We start from the raw sequence: 20,869 nt of genomic DNA on the forward strand, positions 1-20,869 counted from the left end.
TTTTGTCGTGTAAAACTCTCTTTAGACTTGATTTACCTATACAGTTTCTTTTGGTTTTTTTTGTTTAGTCTTCTACATTCAGAAAGCAACAGTTATTTTGTGTTGAATTGAGTTTATTCCTTTGGCTGATACACAAATCAATAAGGGTTAAGGGAAGAGAGCTGAAAATTCTACCACAGTTCATCTTAACTGCTGTATTTGTCTATTCCAGTTAAGAGTTGGAGAGCTGCCACACCACAAGGGAATACTGAAACGATTAAATGAAACTGGAGGAATAGCACTTGGAAGCACATCACTGAAACCAGACACAAAACATAAGCTTGAGAGTACACTGAAGGAGGCTAACCATCGTTTGTTAAAGGTTAGACATATTACTGATATAACTGTGGCATAAAATTTTAATCTGCAGTGAAAGTTTGTATTACATATTTTCTGGTATGTATAATTTTTCTCTGTATGAAGAGACATTTGTGATGATGACATAATGACCCTGAGGAAGAAAAATGGGTACAATACACTGCTCTGAGAAACAGTGATAGCAAACTGAGACCATTAGTGACTGGAGTGATGATGTTGCATTCAAATATACTCCCTAAATTACAGTTCTTCTGCTTAAGGGTGGAATGCAGAGCATCATTCTTATAGACTGGCTCTTTTGCTGGTGCAGCAAATATACCAGATTTTGTGATCAGGTGTGTGAAAGGCAAATGTTTGATTTTCTTTATGGAATCACTTCTCAATTCTCTCCTGTTCTCAACCCCAAGGTGGACACTGCAACCACTGTTTCACCTTCTACCACACTTCTTCCCACCTTGAACATTCACTTCTGGTTTTTGTGCAGCAAAGTACCATGTATTTTGCTTTCTGGGATCTCCATACTGACGGAAAGAAGTGGGGGAGGATTTTGTTCTTTTTTATTGCTGAAGTAGCATACTTTTTTTGTTGAAAACTGGTGAAAATGAGTAGTAGATATGGTAAAGAGAGGTAGATAATTCGAGTGTTTTCATGGTAGAAATGATAGAAAGCATTGTCCAGAGTACTATCACCCAAGGTATGGATTAGCCTGGTTGGAAAAAATCAAGGTAGAATCAGCTGAAGGATTTCTGTTGAGACTGATTGCAAAGTCAGCTTAGGACATTAACCTGTGGTATTTGTTTGTTAAAATTACCAGGATGCTGGGGGAAAAAGGAAAAATAATTCATTGTGTTTAGTTCTGGGGGGGGAAAAAGTGAGAAAATAATCTTCTGAGCACCTTACTGAAAAGACAAGGTAGAGTTTCTGGTCAAGAATATTACATCCTGGGTTGGGTTTTTTTTACCATTTCCATAAACACAGTTGAATTTCAAGCACAGACCTAAGAAATAAAAAAAAACTTGGTGTGGTAGTCTTACTAGTTTCTTCCTAACAAGAGCAGTCTGGCAAAGTTCAGAATATTAGCTAATGACTCAAACAAAATGGATAATAAATATTGATCACATTCACAAACTCCAGGTTGGACACATAAATCATTATTTCAGTGGCTGGACAGAAGTATCTTTTCCTCTACAAATGGGCTCCTAAAATCAATGTATATAGAAAAATTCAGAACACTTCAAGATCAAAATAGTGTTATTTACTGGCTGAAGGAAGCATGTACATAGCTGAATTCAGGGACCATGTTAATACCTAAGCTGTGATTTTAAAAAGACAGCATTAAGTTGTCAGGAAAAAAAAATATTTTTAGTCAGATTACATAAATATATTTCAAGAAAGTCTGCAATTTTTCACTGAATGTATCATTTTACTGATTAATCATATACCTAAAAACTTGGAATTTTCATTTTCTGCCGGCTGATGCAAAAATGTTTCAGGTCTCTCATCACAGTCAGAGGAACCATGAATGTTGTTGAAAATACTTAGGTTTGGGTGAAATATGGGAGACAAAACTACTGTTTAGTGAACCATTACAATTTACTGAATTTTTAGAATTTTATGTCTCCTAGATCTAATGTGTCTGGCAAGATAATTATTCTTGGATTTTATTACTTGAAAAATTTCATTTACTACTAAAAGAGACTAAACCAAGAAAATTAATCCTCCATTTGAGATCATTACTTAACCACATCATTTTTATTTTTGTTATCTACCCATGGAGATGTATAAAACTGGGTTTTCATTGTTCCTTGGTCTCTGAATGTAAAGAATCTTTAAAATGCCGTGGTTTGGGGTTTTTTGTGGGTTTTTTGTCTAGTTTTTTTTACATGAACAGGAATTGAGTTTGAAAATTGCAATATTGAAATCCAAACATCTTCTCTGAAGGTGCTCTCTTTCTCAGGTTTTCTGTCTTCTCTGTGATCTTGACAGTTGTAGAAAACAAAACAAAACAAAAAGAAGCTTATTTGGGGGTTCTGTAAGATTTTTGCCAATGATACTGAAGGGAAAAATAATTATTTTTTCATTTGCATATTTTTTGGTGATACTCATGATTTCTGTAGGATCCTCAATTATTTGTTTCACTTTCTGCCCTGAAAATCTAGGGTATGAATTAAAACTAGAAATCATGGAAAGAAACCTTGCAAGCCTGACATAGAAACTTAATGTTCATTCAGCTGTAGATATGTAAGAACTGGAAAAACCCACAGATATTTACTGTGAGCAAGGCTCACAGGATGGGCACTTTTATATCAGGCAAACTTCTTAGGTCACCTGAGGGTGATTCTATAGTCAGTTGTTTTGATGAGGATATATTTTTTGTGTTCCTCAAAGCACAGTAGACTAACATCATCACACAGAGATTTCTCCGGGGCTTTTCTGTCTCTCCACCCTCTCTTAAGAGTGTATCCTATGCTTTAATCCTTTGCTTCAAACCATGTTTTCTTTTCTGGCATCTCTGCTAGAAATGAACATGTAACAATCAACTATTTATGATTATCTCATTTTTCAGTATGATACTATTTTCAAGACATGAAACATACATGACAGTTACACAAATAATGTAAGGTAGGTCCTTATCTGGTGTACACTAGGGTAATTCTGTTTACTTCTGAGAAGCTGGGACAATTTACACCAGCTGAGAATGTGGCCAAATATCTCCTGAAGTTATCACAAATTTTTGTTTTGCCTTGATCTGCCAAGCAGGGGAATAGACGATAACACCTAGGAGTCTTAACCTTCAAGGTAGACATATTTGAAATAAGTAATGTTCAAACCTTCTTTATAGTCACAGAAACTGTTGCCCTACAGCAATGGAAATAACCTAGAAAAGAAATTTAGTATGAAAGGAATTAAAGTCACATAAAAGTATCTTTTTAGCTTTTACTTCAGAATTGTCTTTGCTTTTGGGTGTTTATATCATGTGCTGATGACCTTGAGAGTAGATATGCGAGGAGTTTATCTTCCTTTGGATAGGAATAATTTTAACATGGCGTTTCTTTAGATAACTTTATTAAATAGTGATTCTAATAGGCTGTTACCTAATACAGTATAGTTTAAGCAGAGAATGAAGATTAAAGCCCACATTTGAAAAGCACGACTTTTAAATTCTATCCTGGTTTTACTTATTGTACCCTCTCCAAAGCCAATATTTCTTGTAAAAATGAAAATAGCACTATCTTTGTGAAGTCTTAATATTAAGAAAAATGAAGTGGTTTATGACCATTTTTATGCTTTCACATCAAGAATTTTTCATTTATTTTCAAAGCTTAAAGTATCTTCTGCTGTAATAGCCAAGTTAGGCAACCGCCTAGTGCTTCAAAGCATACAAAAAGGTACTGGTACTGGGCACTGGAGTTTGTGATTAATTCAGTTCATGTTATATGCCACCTGCCATGGCATGTAACAGATCTGTAATGGGTTTCTTACCTTTTACTGTGCAGTAAATGGATTGATAGATTAGGTCTGAGACTAGTGAACCATGGAATCAGAGGTTTGCTGGAAGGAGTTTATTACTCTTTAATATTATTCTTGGTCTGGTGTCAGCCAAGAGCGATGAGCTAAATTATCTGAAAGTAAGCTGGATGCCAAAATCAACATTCTCCTCATTTATCCACCTTAGTCTTCACAACATCTAGTGTATGTATTATGAAGGTTATTATAAGTGCCTGATGGAGACATTTTGTTTTGCTGCCTTTTAATTTGTCTACTAGTATTAGTTCTAATTACTAGACACTGAAGAGACTATTTCACTGTTTATTACCACAGCAAATCAATTTGTTGTGCTATGTGGACAAGATAAAAATTAAAGTGGAGTGACATGACTATAATTTGTGAACATTTTCTGTACCACCAGAACAGGCATAGGTTGTCTTAGCTTGGTTGATCAAGTGTAGAGAGAAACACATGGGCCCAAAAGTGCAGAACCACAAAGTCACAACAAGGTTATAGTTCATGTATTGTAACTTGCCTTGAGTAGAAATTATTCATAGATTACCTGCAATGACATAAAATTTCCAACATGTCAGTGCAACTTAATTCTAGCTCACAGTTGGAACTACTGCAATTGCTACTGTTATTTGTGGTATGGAGGGGAAAATATGTTAGAAAATGAATGTTGCAGTTTGATTTCTGTTCTTTCAATTTGAAATAAGAATAGTATAACTGGCATTTTGGGGATCAGAAGGTTGACATTTTCCTGAATTTACTTTCATTTAATGGGTGACCTGAATCCATTAAATATAATAAAGTCTTTTGTTATGCTGAATTACTCGTGACAGTTTGTCATTGATGGATAATTAGGTGTAGCCCACATTCATGTTATCATCAGCTATACTCACAAACGACCTCACATATAGCAAAATTAAGTTTGACGTAAATGTTCATTGGACAAATATGAGAATGTCACAAGCTCTAAGAAACAAGTATATATAGGCTTAATTTTTTTTTTTCAATTTGCCTATTGCTAGTAGCTAGTATTAATTAAAATTTTAAAATCTAAGCAAAGAAAAGTATTTATGAAATACAGTCAAGTCATTCAGGGGTAAAAGTCCGAATTAGCCAATGAGGCCATAAAAGCATGATTAAATACATGTACGTGTGTATATATACAATATATATCATATTATCTTACCGACCACCTTAAAATTCCTTTTTATTCTTGTTTGCCATACAAATCCAGCATATATTAATCATATATTTAAGAAGTTATGCCAAGTATTTTGAATGTAAGAAGAACTAATTGTCAATACATATGTGCTGACAGCTACACTGAGGTAATATTGATGTAGCTGAATTACCAGATACCAAATAAGTGACTTCAGGAAAATCCTTACACTTTTTTTTACAACAATGTTCTATGCATCTGAGAGAGATTTCACTTGTAATGAGCAATGCTCAGATATTACTGCACACCAATCAATGACAATGGTTTGGGCTTTTTAAAACTTCAGTTTCAAGACAGACACTGCCATTGTCTGTCAGGTATTTCATCCATTTCTATTAAGGCAGACCATAGGGGCCTAAAAATCAATGTTTTACTCTTTGCTGTTTACAAGATAAAGATTATACTTTAATTATATAGACCTGTCTGTATAGCAACATGTGTTTGTAATTAAAATTCCCACAAATGCAATAGTCTGAAATAAATTTTTCTTCAAACCTAGATGTACAGACAGACTGGAGAATGAGATGCTGGAAAGCAGCACCAGGGAAAGGGACTTGTAGGTCCTGGTTGATGAAAAGTTGAATCTGAGTCAGCAGTGCCCTGGCAGCCAGGAGGGCCAAGCATGTCCTGAGAGGCTTCAGGCACAGCATCGCCAGCCGGCCGAGGGAGGGATTGTCCTGCTCTGCTCTGCACTGGGGCAGCCTCACCTCCAGTGCTGGGGGCAGTTTTGGGTGCCTCAATATCAAAAAGATATTAAGCTGTTACAGAGTGTCCAAAGGAGCGCAACAAAGATGGTGAAAGGGGAAGGGGAGGGGAAGGGGAGGGGAAGCCGTGTGAGGAGCAGCTGAGGGCACTTGGTCTGTTCAGCCTGGAGAAGAGGAGACTGAGGGGAGAACTCATTACAGTTACAACTTCCTCATGAAACCTGATGGTGTCCTGTTGATCCTTTTTTTCTGGTCTTCTCAGTGGCAAGGGTCCCACAAAACATAGAGTTCAATGGATTAATATATGTTTAGGCAAGGTGGGAATGCTCAGGTGCCTCCCCAGGGGAGAAGTTTGACACAGTCTCCTGCAACAGACTCTGGGTCTGTTTCACTCTGCATCACATGAAGTCATCTGGTGCAAGGCCTCAGGAGTGAATATGGGGGACTCTTTGGGGGTCTTTGATGGTTTATGATACCTCCTCAGCTACCTCTCACATGAATGTCCTGTGGATCTGGCCTTCCTGGGGTGGGAGGTTTTACAACTGAGCCAGAATGTGTAAGTGAAGATAGGTGCTCACTCCTGTCACACACTCAAAAACTCACCTTCTCCCACCCTGAACCCAGCCAGAGCTGATTCTCAGCACAACTGCTGAGTTTGGCTTTCTTTGTGGATAGATTCTTCTCCCCCCAGCCTTGTTTACTTCTCCCTAGACCTGAGATAATTGGACAATAGCATCACCTTTTTCTTACCTCAGGTTTCCATCAGGTGGCTTAGCTCACAGTCCACTTCCCATCAGGGAGCACATTTGCGTGGAGAGTGGGCTTTGGTGGTTGCAGTTTCTTTATATAATTTTGCTATAATGAGCAAAGCCCTAAGTTTAAGCTCTTAACCATTTCAGGGCCTCACAGAACTCTATGTAGCCTGAGGGATACATATGGTACTTTCTGCTGTAAACCTGGGAAAGGACATTTAGGGCATTATGCATTTATTTTAGAATAATTTTCCTGTCAGAAAATCCTTCATTAAAAATTACTGGAAGAACTATACTCTAAGGCTGCTTTTGGATTTCAGGAACTGTGTAAGAAAAAATGATAAAGAAAAGAAATTCCTGGACTAGATTATTTAGCAGAGATTTAAGGTGGAGGGTCGTGTGCTCAAAAATGTCCTTGACAAAGGAGAATTGCTGAGATAGTGGAGAGCAGAATGAATGACAATTAGTTACAAGTATTACATATAAAAATGCAGACTGTGATATACATGATCATATTACCATGGAAGAAAAACAAGGCAAATCTTTGGGGTGGAGGAATATGTTTGTTTGCTTTTTCAAAAGCTAGACAGCCAGATGAAGCAGAAAATTGTTTGGGGCATTGTTTTTTTTGACTGCTTTAGTTTTCTGCATTGATGAGGAAAAAAAAAAAGAATTTTTAATAAAAATGAAAGTTGAAAATATTATAAATATCCCATTAAGAAGTTTTTGAAAAAAAAAAAAGACCAAATAAACACCTGCCAAGGTCAGGTCCTGGGAGCCCTGCAAGGAAACATGAAATGCTAGATACAAAGCAAATAAAATTCTTCTATATTTAGCAAATGAAATCGATACATATTTTTAGTAGCCTCCTTTAATCTTCCTCTAATAATACAGTCTTTACTCCAACTTTGTCAGAGACACTATGGCTCATAAATATTCATGAGTTTAAAGGAATGACATAGATTTTGTTTTAAAGTCAATATTGAGTTTGCTAATGCAAACGGCCCAGTTAATTAACTAAATGGCATCCTATACTGAACTTATATGAAACTCTTTCCTACACTGATTGTTTTTCATGAAGAAATGATGCATATAAATTAACTTTTCCCCCTTTCATTTTAAATCGTTCTTTTGTACATGCTCTAGGGATGGTGATTTTTGAGCAGATAAAACTTTCTGAGCAGTGGCTGTAAGAATTGCTGTTTTATGTAATCATGTTACAAGTGCTATGGTAGTGTCGGTTATGATTTATCAATAAGTCTGGATTGAAGTTTGCATTTAATAGTTGTTATGACTTCAATTATTTTTTTATTATCCAAGTCCTCACTTGGATGACATCAAACCTGCTTTCAGTCCGGTTATGCTCTGCGCTGATTGCAGTGCAGTCAGTCACTGTCTCTTCTTTTCCTGATATTTGCATTTTTTTCAGAAGTGGAATGGTAAAGAAGAAGCTGCTGCTTGGTTTACATTTAGTAAACAAAGAAATTCATACAGAAAATTCCTCAATTCTTCATACAGAATGCTTCATTTTTCTCTATTCAAGCAATTCTGATTTTTTTTTAAACCTGATACTATCTGTTATCCTACATTTGAAGCCCATTTTCATGAAGTGCTTTGTATATCCAAGTGAACCTCTCAAGAGAGGCATATAAAAATAATGCTGTTGACAGTCTTCACAGATATCCCACAACATACTTTTACTCATATTTATTGCAGCTTATCTTGTTATGCATATCAAGATAGCTAAATTGTAATCCACTCAGATTCCTCAAAATAAGATCCATTTATAAGTGCTGTCCTATTAGAGTTTGGTGAGGCAGATAGCAAGAGAAATGTGTACTTTAGTATTGCAGGAAGAAAACTGACAGATTTTCACTACTGTTAAAATGTTGGAATTTGGGATTTCTTTGCTCTCCATTTACCACTAAGAAAATTCTTCATTTTTTTTTTTTTTTAAATTACATGTTGAAGAGATGCATGTCCTCATCTATATTCTCAAACAGCAGGGTAATAATTGCATTGTTTTCTCTTTGTTCATTTCAGGTAAACAGGGAAAGAGGTTGACTTGTGAGAGAGAAGTGATTTTTGAAATCAGGCATCATTCACTTGAAATGTAATATGTACAAGTCATTTCAGTGGCTTTCCTTACTTTTGTTGATAGTGATGCCTTACTAGTAATATAACTCATCAAGTTAATTCATTTGCAATAACATTTCTGACTTCTGCAAAACTATTCCCCAATATTGGATCTTTCTTGCTTACTGTGTCTACCTAATTAGTTTCAACTTTTTCATTTTGAGCATTGTTCCTGAGCTAAAAGATTGAGCCGTAACTCCACAACCATTATTTTAATTTATACTGCTTTAATTGTATCTACTTTCTGGATATTCCTAAGAATTAAACAGAACGGGCAAACAGAATATAATTTTACATCAGGTGACATACTTTATAAAAAATCTTTCCTCCCTTTGTACCTGTTATCATAAACTGATGCTCCTTTCCATCTGCAGAGCTCTAATTCTTCCCATAGTGCATGCACACAACTGTGTGCAGACTGAAAAATAGCTATCTAAAGCTAAAGCGAGAAACAGCAGTGGAAAACTAGAGCAAGGGAAATGATCAAGATGATCTAAACTGCCAAGATGAGCACATGTAAGGTTTTGAACCAAAGTAATCCGATTGGGGTAGGGATAGAATCAACACAGTACTGTGTTGTTTAGGCTACTTGTGGGGGAAGATCATGCAAGACATCAGGTTCAGATGGAACAGAAGTAGCAATGCAAGTAATTTTAGAATTCATAAGGAGAAGAAATTAAAATACTTAGATGAAACCTAAGTTTTGAAAGTATGCAATTATTCAAATTTCAGATATTCTTATGTTTTGAGAGATGTTACCTTTTTTGTGCTGGCAGTTTTTTGTGAATTTCTTTTTGTGTGTGTTTTAATGAAAAGAGCAAAATTTAGAATAAGTTTAATATGTGGAAAATGATCTAATAGTTTCAGGTTAGAATAAAATTTAATATTGTGAAGACCAGTGTCAGTTGGTAAAATTAAGCTCTTCTGCTCTTTCACCATTTAGAGCTTAAATATTTTCCATTATCTTGTCACTAAGCTTCCAATTAATCTTACTTAATTAGCACTTGAACTAAAGTACAAAATTTTAGATGTATCACGTGCTTTGAGATTAATGTTTTGACACGTAACATTGAAAGTATATAGTCCTTTGATGTTGAACTCAAATTTGTTTTCTTTGAAAGAATAATCCATACTTTTGGTGTTTCCACTTGCAAATTTATTTTGCATCTGTGGTTGCAAACCAAAGTGTGTTGTCCAAGTCGATCTGTTGTGAAATAAGGCAAAGTTGAAAATATTTAATTTGAAAGGGATAACCCAGATTTTTAGAAAGATATTCCAACAGAAGTTATCTTTTATTCAATTCCTTTTTTTTTATTTGCACCTTGTCTTTCTTGCCAGCCTGTAACACTGCTTCATCAGGCCTGTGTTCAGTCCTAACCATATCCTGGGGAAAGCATTTCATGTTTGCCATGTTTTCACTCTGCTGCAGGTATTGCCTTATGGCCACTGTTCCTATTGTTGTCACTCTTAGAACAGAACATCAGCCATCCTCTGATAAAATTTAGCAGTCTTTCTTAAATAGGAGGGAAAGATGTAAGTTACTAAAGGGGATGAAATTAAGTAAACACTGGATAGTTACCCCAAGACAAGTGAATAAAAGGAGGATGGGGCCCAAAGCAAAAATGTAGAAGAGAGTCTTGAAGTGGGACACTAGCTGCTGCTCGTTCATTCCTGGCGGCATCCAAGAACTTGTAGGAACTCATTCAGAGAGCCCAGAAACAGCAGGGCAGTGGGATTGTTGTAGCTCCCACCAGCACTGGAATCCCACCTCAGGGATGCAGCTCCTGGAGCTGTGAATAACAAGGTGGAAGGACTGTGAGTAAAACAGTAGGGAAGATCCTGGAGGGCCCCATATCCACGTGTACTCCTCTGCCACAGAAAGGGCATAAATCTGAACAGCCAGCCATCATGTCCACGTCCATTTCTCCATGGAGATTTTCCAATTTATGCTTCTGGTGAGCTGCAGAATTAGCTCAGGAAACAAGCTGTCCCCCAAGAGACAGTCTGCAACAGTGCCTTGGCTTGATAGGCAGACTTGTAATTACCTTAAACTCATCAGACTCTAATTTGATTAGCAAGCTTGACGGCTTGATGCCAGAGCATACAAAAAAAACCAAACCACAATGAGCTAGCAAATGAAATCCCTGATAACCAGAATCTAAGGCTGTGATTCCCACACAATGGCATGTGACACATTAGTTGGACTTTACAAGGAATTGCCTTGTTAAATGCTTATCTGTAGCCCTAACCTGAGCTGGTGAAAGTTCTTTATTTATTTACTGTTGTTCTTTCTATCTAATGGTAAAATTAGATGACATTAAATTTCCGTATATAATTAACTGATTCATATTTACATCGATTTTTCTATTTTTATATTAAAAATATTATGATCCTGTATTTGTGCTATAATTTTAGAGCAGGAGACAATGTGTAAGAAGTTCCATTTACTTAAATCACAGTTTACCTCTCATTATAGGTGGGATAAATAAATGTTTTAAAAACAGTGGTTAAAACACAGTCTGTCACCAAAACTTAATTACTCATCTTCTGCTGTTCTGCATTGAATATTGGTTGTTTCCCTCTTTCTCTTCTCCTCCCCAAAACCTCTACAAATATTTCTTTCTCTGTCCTGTGATACACCCAAAATACTTGTTTAATGTTTATTGGGAGTAGATTAATTTAAATTTCAGATCTTCAGAAGTCAGCTTGGATTTTTATCTGCCTATGACTACCTATTTGCTTTCAGTTGTATTTCTGTGGAACTTATTTACATTAATATTAAAGCTAGTAAACATTAGAGATTAACATTCAAAAGTTGTAAGAAAGATGAAACCAATCTTCTATGAAATTAGGCCAAGGTCTGCATAAATTTTGAGTTAACACATAAGGGAAATGAATGCATTTTTAATTGTTTTCTTTCTTTTCTGAGACCATTCTGGAAAAGCAGATTTTTTGATTATATTTTAAAAGACTAGGAAGATAGTAAAAGTAATCTGCTTCATGGGTCAGTCTTTATTAAATAGGATATTACGAGGTGGCTATAATGAACAATGGAGATAATGTAATATATGACAAATTAAATTCTTGAATTACGAATGCCCCTTACATATGGTCGAAAAAGTCTCATGCTGGGATTATGTAGAGGGATTGTTTTGGTACCTACAAATCAATATTATCACAACAAATCTTTGAAGAAACATACATGTCATGAGACAGTTGTGTTCATTGCATTCCCCTAGCGGGTGGTTGTTCGGATTTAGTAACACTCATTGCTTTCGTGATTCTGAGTTTGGATTTATTTTCTGAAAAATTTCATCATTAGGGATTAGAAGTACAGGGTACTAATACTTCTGTAGCCAGGCAATATGATAGTTATGCTACCATTAATACTGCTCAACTTTATAGGGAATATATTTTATATAGCGTGTCTCAGAAATCTCATATTTTGCTACTTTTAAGAGGGTCACTTTGGTAAAAATATGCTCCAAAAAATGAACATTGGGAAACCTTACTTTTTGTGCTATGGAAAATTAACCATATTTCTTGGCTGATTTTACTGATGAACTGCTATTGTTCTGTATCTACCCAAGCCCTATATTTGCTGCTGCTTTTTTTTTTTTTTTTTTTGTAAAGTACAGATGGTTTCTCCCCTAGTGTATGTTTGCAATGTTGCCCATTGTGTAGTGTTGTGACACCTCACCTCTCTAGCTATAGAAAACAGTCTGGGAAGGACAGCATGGAGGTTTGTGTTGGCCTGTTTATCGCCAGCCCATTCCAACATTTATTCCAAGTGCTTCAGAGCTGGATTTGAACTGTGCCATTCACCGATTCTTGATTTCTAATATTGTTGGCACAGAAGAGTGTGCTTAGTTAAAAATCTGACTGCTTTGAATGCAGATCAGTGAACCAAGTTGCCTGATCTGAATTGATGATACAATTCTTCATTATTTTTCTTCACTGTGTGCATCTGCTTATGTATATTTGGATCCAATTGGCAACTCAAACACCTTATAAGAAAACATGTGCTTATAAATATCTACATTCAAGAGGTGAAGAAAGGTTAGATATAATTCAAGTGATTAATTCCATGTTTTAATTTTTTTTTCCTGATTAAAAATTGAGCTTTAAAACAGTTTAGTATACTGAGATAACAATTTCTTTTACTAAAAATACTGAGAAGCCTGATGGTAACTTTTGACGTTTTTTTTAAATTTTATTTTAGGTTTCTGTATGTGTGTTTTGGTTTTCTGCCGGTTGTTTTTTAGGACAGACTGTGTTTCAACTGAGTTACAAGACACTTGCCATAATAATTTGATTGTTACTCTCTCTTTCTCTTCTTCCAGTATATAGTACTTGTATTTTAACATTTTATATAAACGTATATATGTGTAGAGTTAAATTGTTTTGTAGTTTGTTTGGTTTTTTCACTAAAACAATGGCTTCTGGTATTTTTTCAGGTGTCCAAAGATCTTCCAGAAAAACAAAAAGAAATAGAGTTTCTGCTAAAGGATTTTGTTGAACTTCATCAACAACTAAATCAGGTGATATTGTGGGTAACGCCCGTCAAGAACCAGCTAGAGCTTTATAACAAAGTGGGTCAGCCCGGAGCCTTTGATATTAAGGTAAATTTTCCTCCATTTTAAAGAAGCATTGGAGTACTTAGTGGTCAAAACTTCAGCTGCAGCATCAGCTGTATAGTTTTTATTAATGATGTAACTTTGAGACAGAAGCCAGCAGTAGTCCCCAGAAGTTCAAAGCTCTATGAATTAAGGAAACCTTTTATTCTTTTCTCCTGAATGGTTTCTAGTGAAAGGGCAGATTAGAACCAATGGTTCCAAGATGATATATAAGTATAACCTATTATTTTTTCCATATCATATACATGAAACAGTAGCCGCAAAATTTATTGCATCACATTTTAATAAAAAGTGAACTAAAATTCATAATATCAGTGTTGAACCATTAAAGCTATTTCATTAAAGCTATTATGACTGCATGAAAATCATAATATTTAGGACCATAACACAATTCTCATATTGCAAGGAAAGATATTTAACTGTGCAGGTAACACTCCAGAATCAATAAAGGAGATTAGTTAAGAACTGTGAGAAAAATACTTCTAATCTGATCTTTGATCTTTGATACATATTTATGTCTAAAAAAGATGCCTGTATATGGGTTGACTGAGGCCAGAGAAATAAAGGCTGTCTAGAATCAACTGGCCTGCTGGGTGTATACTTAGATATTTTGGTCTTGCCTTTTGTCTATGCATATATGGTCTTCATATAAACTGAGGAAGTATTTAAAGTACAATAGGTAATCGAAATCTATGAGGTTAGAGTTTATAGTAGCTCAGCATTTTGGTCACGTAGGTGAAGACTAAACAGAAACTGAGTTTTGTTTTGTATCAATTTGATTATGCAATTTCTAGTGGAAAAGGAAAAAATATAAATATTCAAAACTTTTATTGTCTTGTGTGAAATGGAAAAATACTTGCTCCTGAAGATGTATGGTTTTGCAAAGCATGTTTATTAACTTAGTTTCTACTAAGGAACTTGTTTAATGCCCAAACACTTTTTAAGCCATACAATCGCATCATATAAAACACTGAATGTCAAGTCCTGTTGCAGTCCTACAATTCACAGAATGAGTTCAGCAGTGACATTCATTCTCTTTCTGAAAGATGAAATTAGTATAGTTTTTTTACAAATGTCTGTATTTGTGCTGAATGACGGATGGAATTTTGGTTTCAAGAAAGCTACGGGTCCTTATCTCCTGTATTTTAACAGAAAATTTAGGTGTTTCATCTATCTTTTTCATATTTTTTTCTATTTTTTTACTTTATTGCTAGAATGAATCCACCATTGAATTTTATATAAAATGAAAATAGGGCTAAATTTCTACAATTTATAGAGCTATTGTTTTCCATACTTATTGTGAGTGAAACATTCTGCTTGGCTCTTCCATCTTGTGATGATGTGACTAGAATATTTCTGAAAAACAGTTGAAAGAAAAGAGAAAAAATTATTTTTAAAAAAATAATTAAAAATCTGTAGTCCTGAAATGGAGGGAGGAAATCATGAATGTTCTGAGAGGCAGGGGGACAGTGAAGAGCTCCAAAGGAGCTCAAATACCCTTTCTCTCTGTGAAAGACTCTGCCATATTTCTTTCACAGATAAATTTAGATCACTTTCCTATAAAGGTTGACCAGTTTTGATTGTAGCTGAATCACTTTGTTGTGATTATAAGGACTTTAAGGATTATAAGGACTACTACTATTTTAAAGACTGTAATCATATGAAGCGTATTTGCTTCTTATCTGCATGTTATCTATGTGGATTGCTTTTAAAACACATAGATTTAACTTCTTTAAGATGTTGACTTAGGTTTACCCAGAGCATAGTTTTTTTTCACAGAGAGAAACTTTTATATTTAAGACTCTTTATTAATTATCTCTGAAGTCAGATTATATTCTTAGAACCTTTTTTAAGCAGAGTAAGACCATTAATAATTACAAAACGCATTAAGAATGTAATTTAGAAAAGCAGATTATGCTTGACGATGTTCAGTTTTACACTCAACTTCAAACATTCAGACCCATGCTAACGTGCTGTCTGTCCTACACTGGGTTAAGCCTGGACATACATAGCCTCTCGAATAATTGTTGAAATGATTATATTCATGTGTATTTTTAAATTGCTATAATTTATGGCTAATGTATGTCTTTGAAAAAGTAAGGATGTGTATCCTACCTATGGAAGAGATGTGTCTTTTGCTCTGGTGTTCCCAAAAGCTGTATAAATATTTAACATTTACTCTACAACCATTTTAATGCCTTCATCAATATCCAAAGAACACTAAAGTATCTCCTATAGGATTTCATAACTCCTTTTCTCAGAAACAAGAGTGACACTTATGATGACCTAGTAGAATGAAAAGCATAGTGTTAATATTCTTAGAAAAGAATAATGGCTTGCAAATTTTAATTTCATTTGAGACTTTGTCTTTTATGAAATTTCTCTCAATGTTCTTCATACTCTGACTAAGCCTGCATGATAATGTTCTCCCTTCTCCCCAGCCATTAAGTTCTCTCCTGTCCCTTTTGTTTTCTGCGTTGTTTTTCAGGAAAAGAGTTCCAAAATTAACATGATAGGGTATAAATTTTAAGTATTGTAAGGATATTAATTTCTAAAAGCCACAAAATATTGAGTGTAGGAAATTTTCTGACCTCAGAAGCAGGTTGAAATAAATGATAAGAACATGTGGGGTTGGATGAGTAGAAGAGGATGTGGATATGTTTTTGTTTTAAATTAATGCCTGGGGTGTCTTTAGCTAGTTGGTAATACCATGTTAAAGTAATATGCCCATTTTAAAGCAAGTTTCTTGCATTTTTACTTATGTTTAGCAAATTACAGAAATTTGTGTTAGCTGAAATTTAAACCTGATACACAAACTAAAGTGCATCTAAAATACCAGTTATCAATACTCTGAAAGAATTTTCCAAACTACAGTAATTTTTTTTCTCTCAAAACCATAGCAACCTTTGCATCTGGCATGCAACTATAATCTGGTAATTATCATTGCAGATTCTTCCATAAATCAAGGTGTATAATAAATACTGGTCCTTATCAGATAATCTGATTTAACATTTTAAATAATATTGATCTATATAATAGATGCATAATAAGTATATAAAGGAGAATATCTAGGAATTTCACCTTCACAATTCACACTGATAACTTTCAATTTCTGTGAATTAATATAAGTTTAAAAGCTCATACTTTTTTTCTGCCTTAATAGCAAAAATCACCAATTAAAAAGAGATGAGAAGTCCCTTAAGTTTACTTAGAAGAAAAATTAAATAGAATCTCCCGCAATGTTAACTTTTAATAGCACAAAAGTAATTCCATGAGAGTAACAAAGGTGCAACCAAAGGCAAAATTGTTACATGTAGTTACAGAGAACTTCACAAAGACTCTAAAGACTCCATACATAACTGGGCTTGGTGACAGGTAGAGCAATTAAAATCCCTCCTGTAGCTCTTAAAGCTAAGTCTCTATTAGTAATTACAAAGTGCCCAGGATGCCCAGGACCATTGTTTGGCCTAGAGGTTAACTGGTGCAGCACAGCTTGCATCCTTTCAGCAACAATCTCAACTCCCCAAAGAACACAGTTGCATCCAAAGTGCTGATGCTTATCCCTGACCATGCCTGGGCACTTCCTGAGACCTTGCAGTTTCTCCCACGTGGGAAGCAAAACTCACCATTTAATAGTGCGGGCAGTTATGCTGAATAACTTGAGCATATGTCCTCTCCATTTTTAGTTCATTGCTCCTGTGTCAGGGAGGGATGCAAAGTAGTTGTGTGAAAATAAGAGGTTCAGTGTTGTTAAGATCCAATTATTGAGAGATGTCTACCTGAATTAAGGTGCAAACAAGACCATATGCTGAAGTCAATAATACAGATTTTATTTAACAGTAAAAGGTGAAGTAGAGAGGTAGAATGAAATAGAAAAGGGAGGGGAGAGAAGGAGAGACAGGTTAAAAAGAAAATAGTCACCACCCATGGATCCAACAGTGTGCTGTTGGTCTTCCTTCACCCTGGGCCTCTTTATGTGGGGGTCCCAAGTTCACTTAAACCTTGTCACTATTTAAGGATTCTTGCAACCAAAGGAATTGATGTTCATTGGCTAAATAGTTCATGGTTCCAGATACTTAATACCTGTTGTCTCCTAGACTTGAACCCTAGGTTTAGTACAAACGTACATAGAGAGACAGGCTCTTTTCTACTTCACAGTAATGCAATTAGGAAACAGTAGAATAGAAGATGAAGACATAAAGAGATTGGACAAGTCCAGCATGTTCCTTGGTCACCCATGTGGAGTAAGACCTTGTGGTGACCAAGAAACATACTGGGCAACTTCGTAATCCTACAATCCCTGGAACGTTCTGTATCGTTTGAGGCTTTGGGAAACATCCCTGCTTCTAAAGTATGTACACGTCAGTTTAAAAAACAGCAAAAATTGTTAAGAAAAATGTGAACACTACTAAATTGTAGCAACAAACTTTTTAGAGATATTCAGTCCCAGAAAGCATATTGTACTTTGCAACAGCATTTACTATAAAATACATTGCCTACTGATTTTTTTTTTTCCTTGCAGCTCATTCTGCTATCATAACTCTACACTTACTTCAAAGAATTACAATATGGCTCAGTAAACTCCAATATATTTTATGCCAGTATGATTTGTCTTCATAATTTTCTTGACCACAATTTAGAGACTGTAGTACCACAATTAGGACCAGGACTTTCAGTTAAGCACAATAATTTTTAGCAGTGGTGTCAAAAATCACACTTGGGATTTAATAACTCATTTCTCAATAAATAAGAGTAGAGAAAGGATTCTTCATTCTCAGGATCTAGAAAGCATCTGTAACCAGTGTTTGCTTCACTCATTATTTTCATCCTTAATTACAGTTTTCTTCTATAAACTGTCAAAGATACTTCTTTTTAAATTTAAGAAACTATCCAAATAAATCAGCATTGAAATGCATATTTGCAGGGAAAAAATTTAAAGTATTAGGATAGATATTAGTTCTTTGTAAGTGTTGTTTTGGTTTTTTTTAGCACATTGACATGATCATTTCCAATAATAGCATAATATGTAGACTGCACCTGTGAAATACTCAAGTATATGCATGGGGAAGGCATGAAATCTACCTTTATAAGAATGTCTTGACTCCTCTGCTACTTGTGTACACTGGAACACTTCCAGATTTGCAGTGTACCAGCTTCTCATGCATGTAGAATATATTTCATATTATGTTTTTTGCAACTCCAGTTTCCCAAGTTTGACAGTATGGCTCTATCTGGGTTCATTCTTTGACCTGGGTTTACCCCCGTTCTGATAGCTATTTTGCATGATTTAGTATTCATGCTTCACAAACTTAGATGGTATCATCATGAATTTCCAATTTTACAAGATGGTGCCAAGGAAATACTACAACAGTTGTTTACATTATAACATGGAAAAAGATTGAAGTACTTAACACTACAGCTCTGTTTACAATACAGCTTCTGCCAGCACTGGTGTCTCAGCTGTGGGTGTTACAGCCATAGTCAATGGATGCAGCCATGGCAGGAGTCCCTTTCACCAATGACATGCTGAAGTTCAGCTCTTACTATGTCATTGTTTTTTACATGCTGGTACTTATTTTTTTATCAGTAACTTCTCTCAGTACTATTGACTGTGTAATGCCCTGATTTTCCTGGTCCTGCTTTCAATTTATGTTGATCAACTTTATTTTTCTTAGCCTTTTCTTTTTCTCTGTCAATAAAAATCCACAGCTAAAGATGTGTGTTTTCTAACTCCTGAGCATTCAAATGTAATGGTTTTGCCAGATGTATTGCCACAATCTTTCATATAAGTAAACCTGAATCACAATTCCTGTAAGTAAACCTGAATCCTAGGAAGTCATAGCTGCTTTTCAACTCCTAATGCAACCATATCCTCTCAGTGTAAAGCTAGGGCCCTGCAGGATAACATGGGTGATATGAAACACTATCTGTCAGTGAGGGAATTTTGACATAGGGAAGTTTTATTTAGCATTTTCAGATCTGCCTGGTTCCTGACCCAAACAGCACTATCTCCAATTTTGCCTTGCTTCTTGGTCTCTCTGAGAGTAGCCTTGCTTCTTTCAAGTCTGTGACAGTTTCATAGTATTTTGATATATATTTCCCAGGGCACTTTGGCAGTGTTTTGGGCTATGAATGTATTGGATATCCATCTAACAGCAGGAGAGAGTAGATTTAACAGCAGAGAAAGCTGTGTAGCAGTTACTGAGGAGTGGACATGCATGAACTTCTAATAGGATGGTCTCCACCTTCCCTTTTAGTTTAGGTATCATTGACAAGCATTTTGCCATGTATTCCTATTTTTACCAAAAATATTAATATTAAAAGGAGCCCCTAAAACAAGCCCACAAATATTGCTGTACTATTAAAATTTTATATGAAAGATCTATACAGAAACAGTTACAACTCTTGCATACCGTATGGCAACCGTGCAGCTGACTTTGAACAGACAACAATGTGTCATCTCTGAGATATGCAGAGAATTAGTACAGTTGGTTCACTGTAAGGTCAGAAGATACTACTCTGGTCATCCAGTCAGACCTGCTTTACAAAGTCATCCTTTCAGTTTTCTGCTTATTTTCTGCTTGAACTGCAACACACCTCTCTCAAAAATAATAATTAAAAAGCCCCAGATGAAACCAAACCAACCAAGACTGGTTTCTAATTTCCACATGTGAACAGTCATCCACATCTCCTGGTAAATTACTTCAATGGTTGAGGTAAAAACCTGCACATTTTTCCTCAGCTGAGTTTATTTAACTCCATCTTTCTGTCACTGCTTCTTTGCAAACTAGAGAGAGGTCCAATACTGCATTAATAGACTGTAATTAAGTTCTTTCCTAAACTCTGTTTGTTCACCAACAGTACTGTCCTAATTCAGACAAGAAAGCAAATATGGAGTATCTAATTAGTATTAGTTCAAAAAGCAATTATTGTAGTGGTCAAAGCAAGTATTTTTTTGGTCCTGATAATAATGTGGTTATCTTAAATCACAAGCTTATTTTGGCTAAGTCAGATAATCAGAGTCTAAGTAGGTGGCAAATGTTGCTATAATGGAAGTTGTAGTCGTTTCTGCATTGTCTCCTTAATGGGACATTTAAGGACATACATGAGCACTTTGAAATGTGTTTATTCTGATCCAGCCATCCAGATTTAATATACTTAAACCTTTTAGGGATACGTTATTCTGAACATGTGGACGTAGACCTATACTTTACACTTTGAAACAGCTTTGCCTACGGCATCAACAATCTGTAGAGCTCCAAAGTTATGGCTCAAGGAAGTTGTGCAAATGCTGACCTTTATATCATCCTACTGACTGTTCTGCTGAGATTTGTTTACTTCAATTGCAAGAAAAAAAGGGGAATCTCGGAAGTGATGCTGGTCTACTTGACAGCTTAAGACAATACCTTCAGAAAATCTAACCAACTTTTTTCTTGATTTATCCCAGTTTTCTTTTCCTCTAAATATTTATTTCCTCATAGTCCTGTTCAATCCCAATTCTGTGTATGACAGGACCCCAAGTTATTGAGAGTTTTGATTAGCGATTCCCAGATGTCTTGCTTA

At 35.4% G+C, this 20,869-nt stretch overlaps 1 protein-coding gene across 11 annotated transcripts in view; it reads left to right on the forward strand.

The window, feature by feature from the left end:
* Nucleotides 1-20,869, forward strand: part of DMD (dystrophin) — a 1,181,561-nt gene that overhangs the window by 801,098 nt on the left and 359,594 nt on the right. For all 11 annotated transcript variants that reach the window (XM_042035506.1, XM_042035543.1, XM_042035536.1 and 8 more), the window contains 2 exons: nucleotides 212-361; nucleotides 13,127-13,291. In XM_042035506.1, coding sequence (XP_041891440.1) covers nucleotides 212-361; nucleotides 13,127-13,291 — 315 coding nt within the window. The remainder of the gene's footprint in view (nucleotides 1-211; nucleotides 362-13,126; nucleotides 13,292-20,869) is intronic.

This window comes from Corvus kubaryi, unplaced genomic scaffold (assembly GCF_017639235.1).
Source record: "Corvus kubaryi isolate FWS band 111438036 unplaced genomic scaffold, C.kubaryi_AGA036_p1.0 133, whole genome shotgun sequence".
Lineage (NCBI taxonomy): Eukaryota > Metazoa > Chordata > Aves > Passeriformes > Corvidae > Corvus > Corvus kubaryi.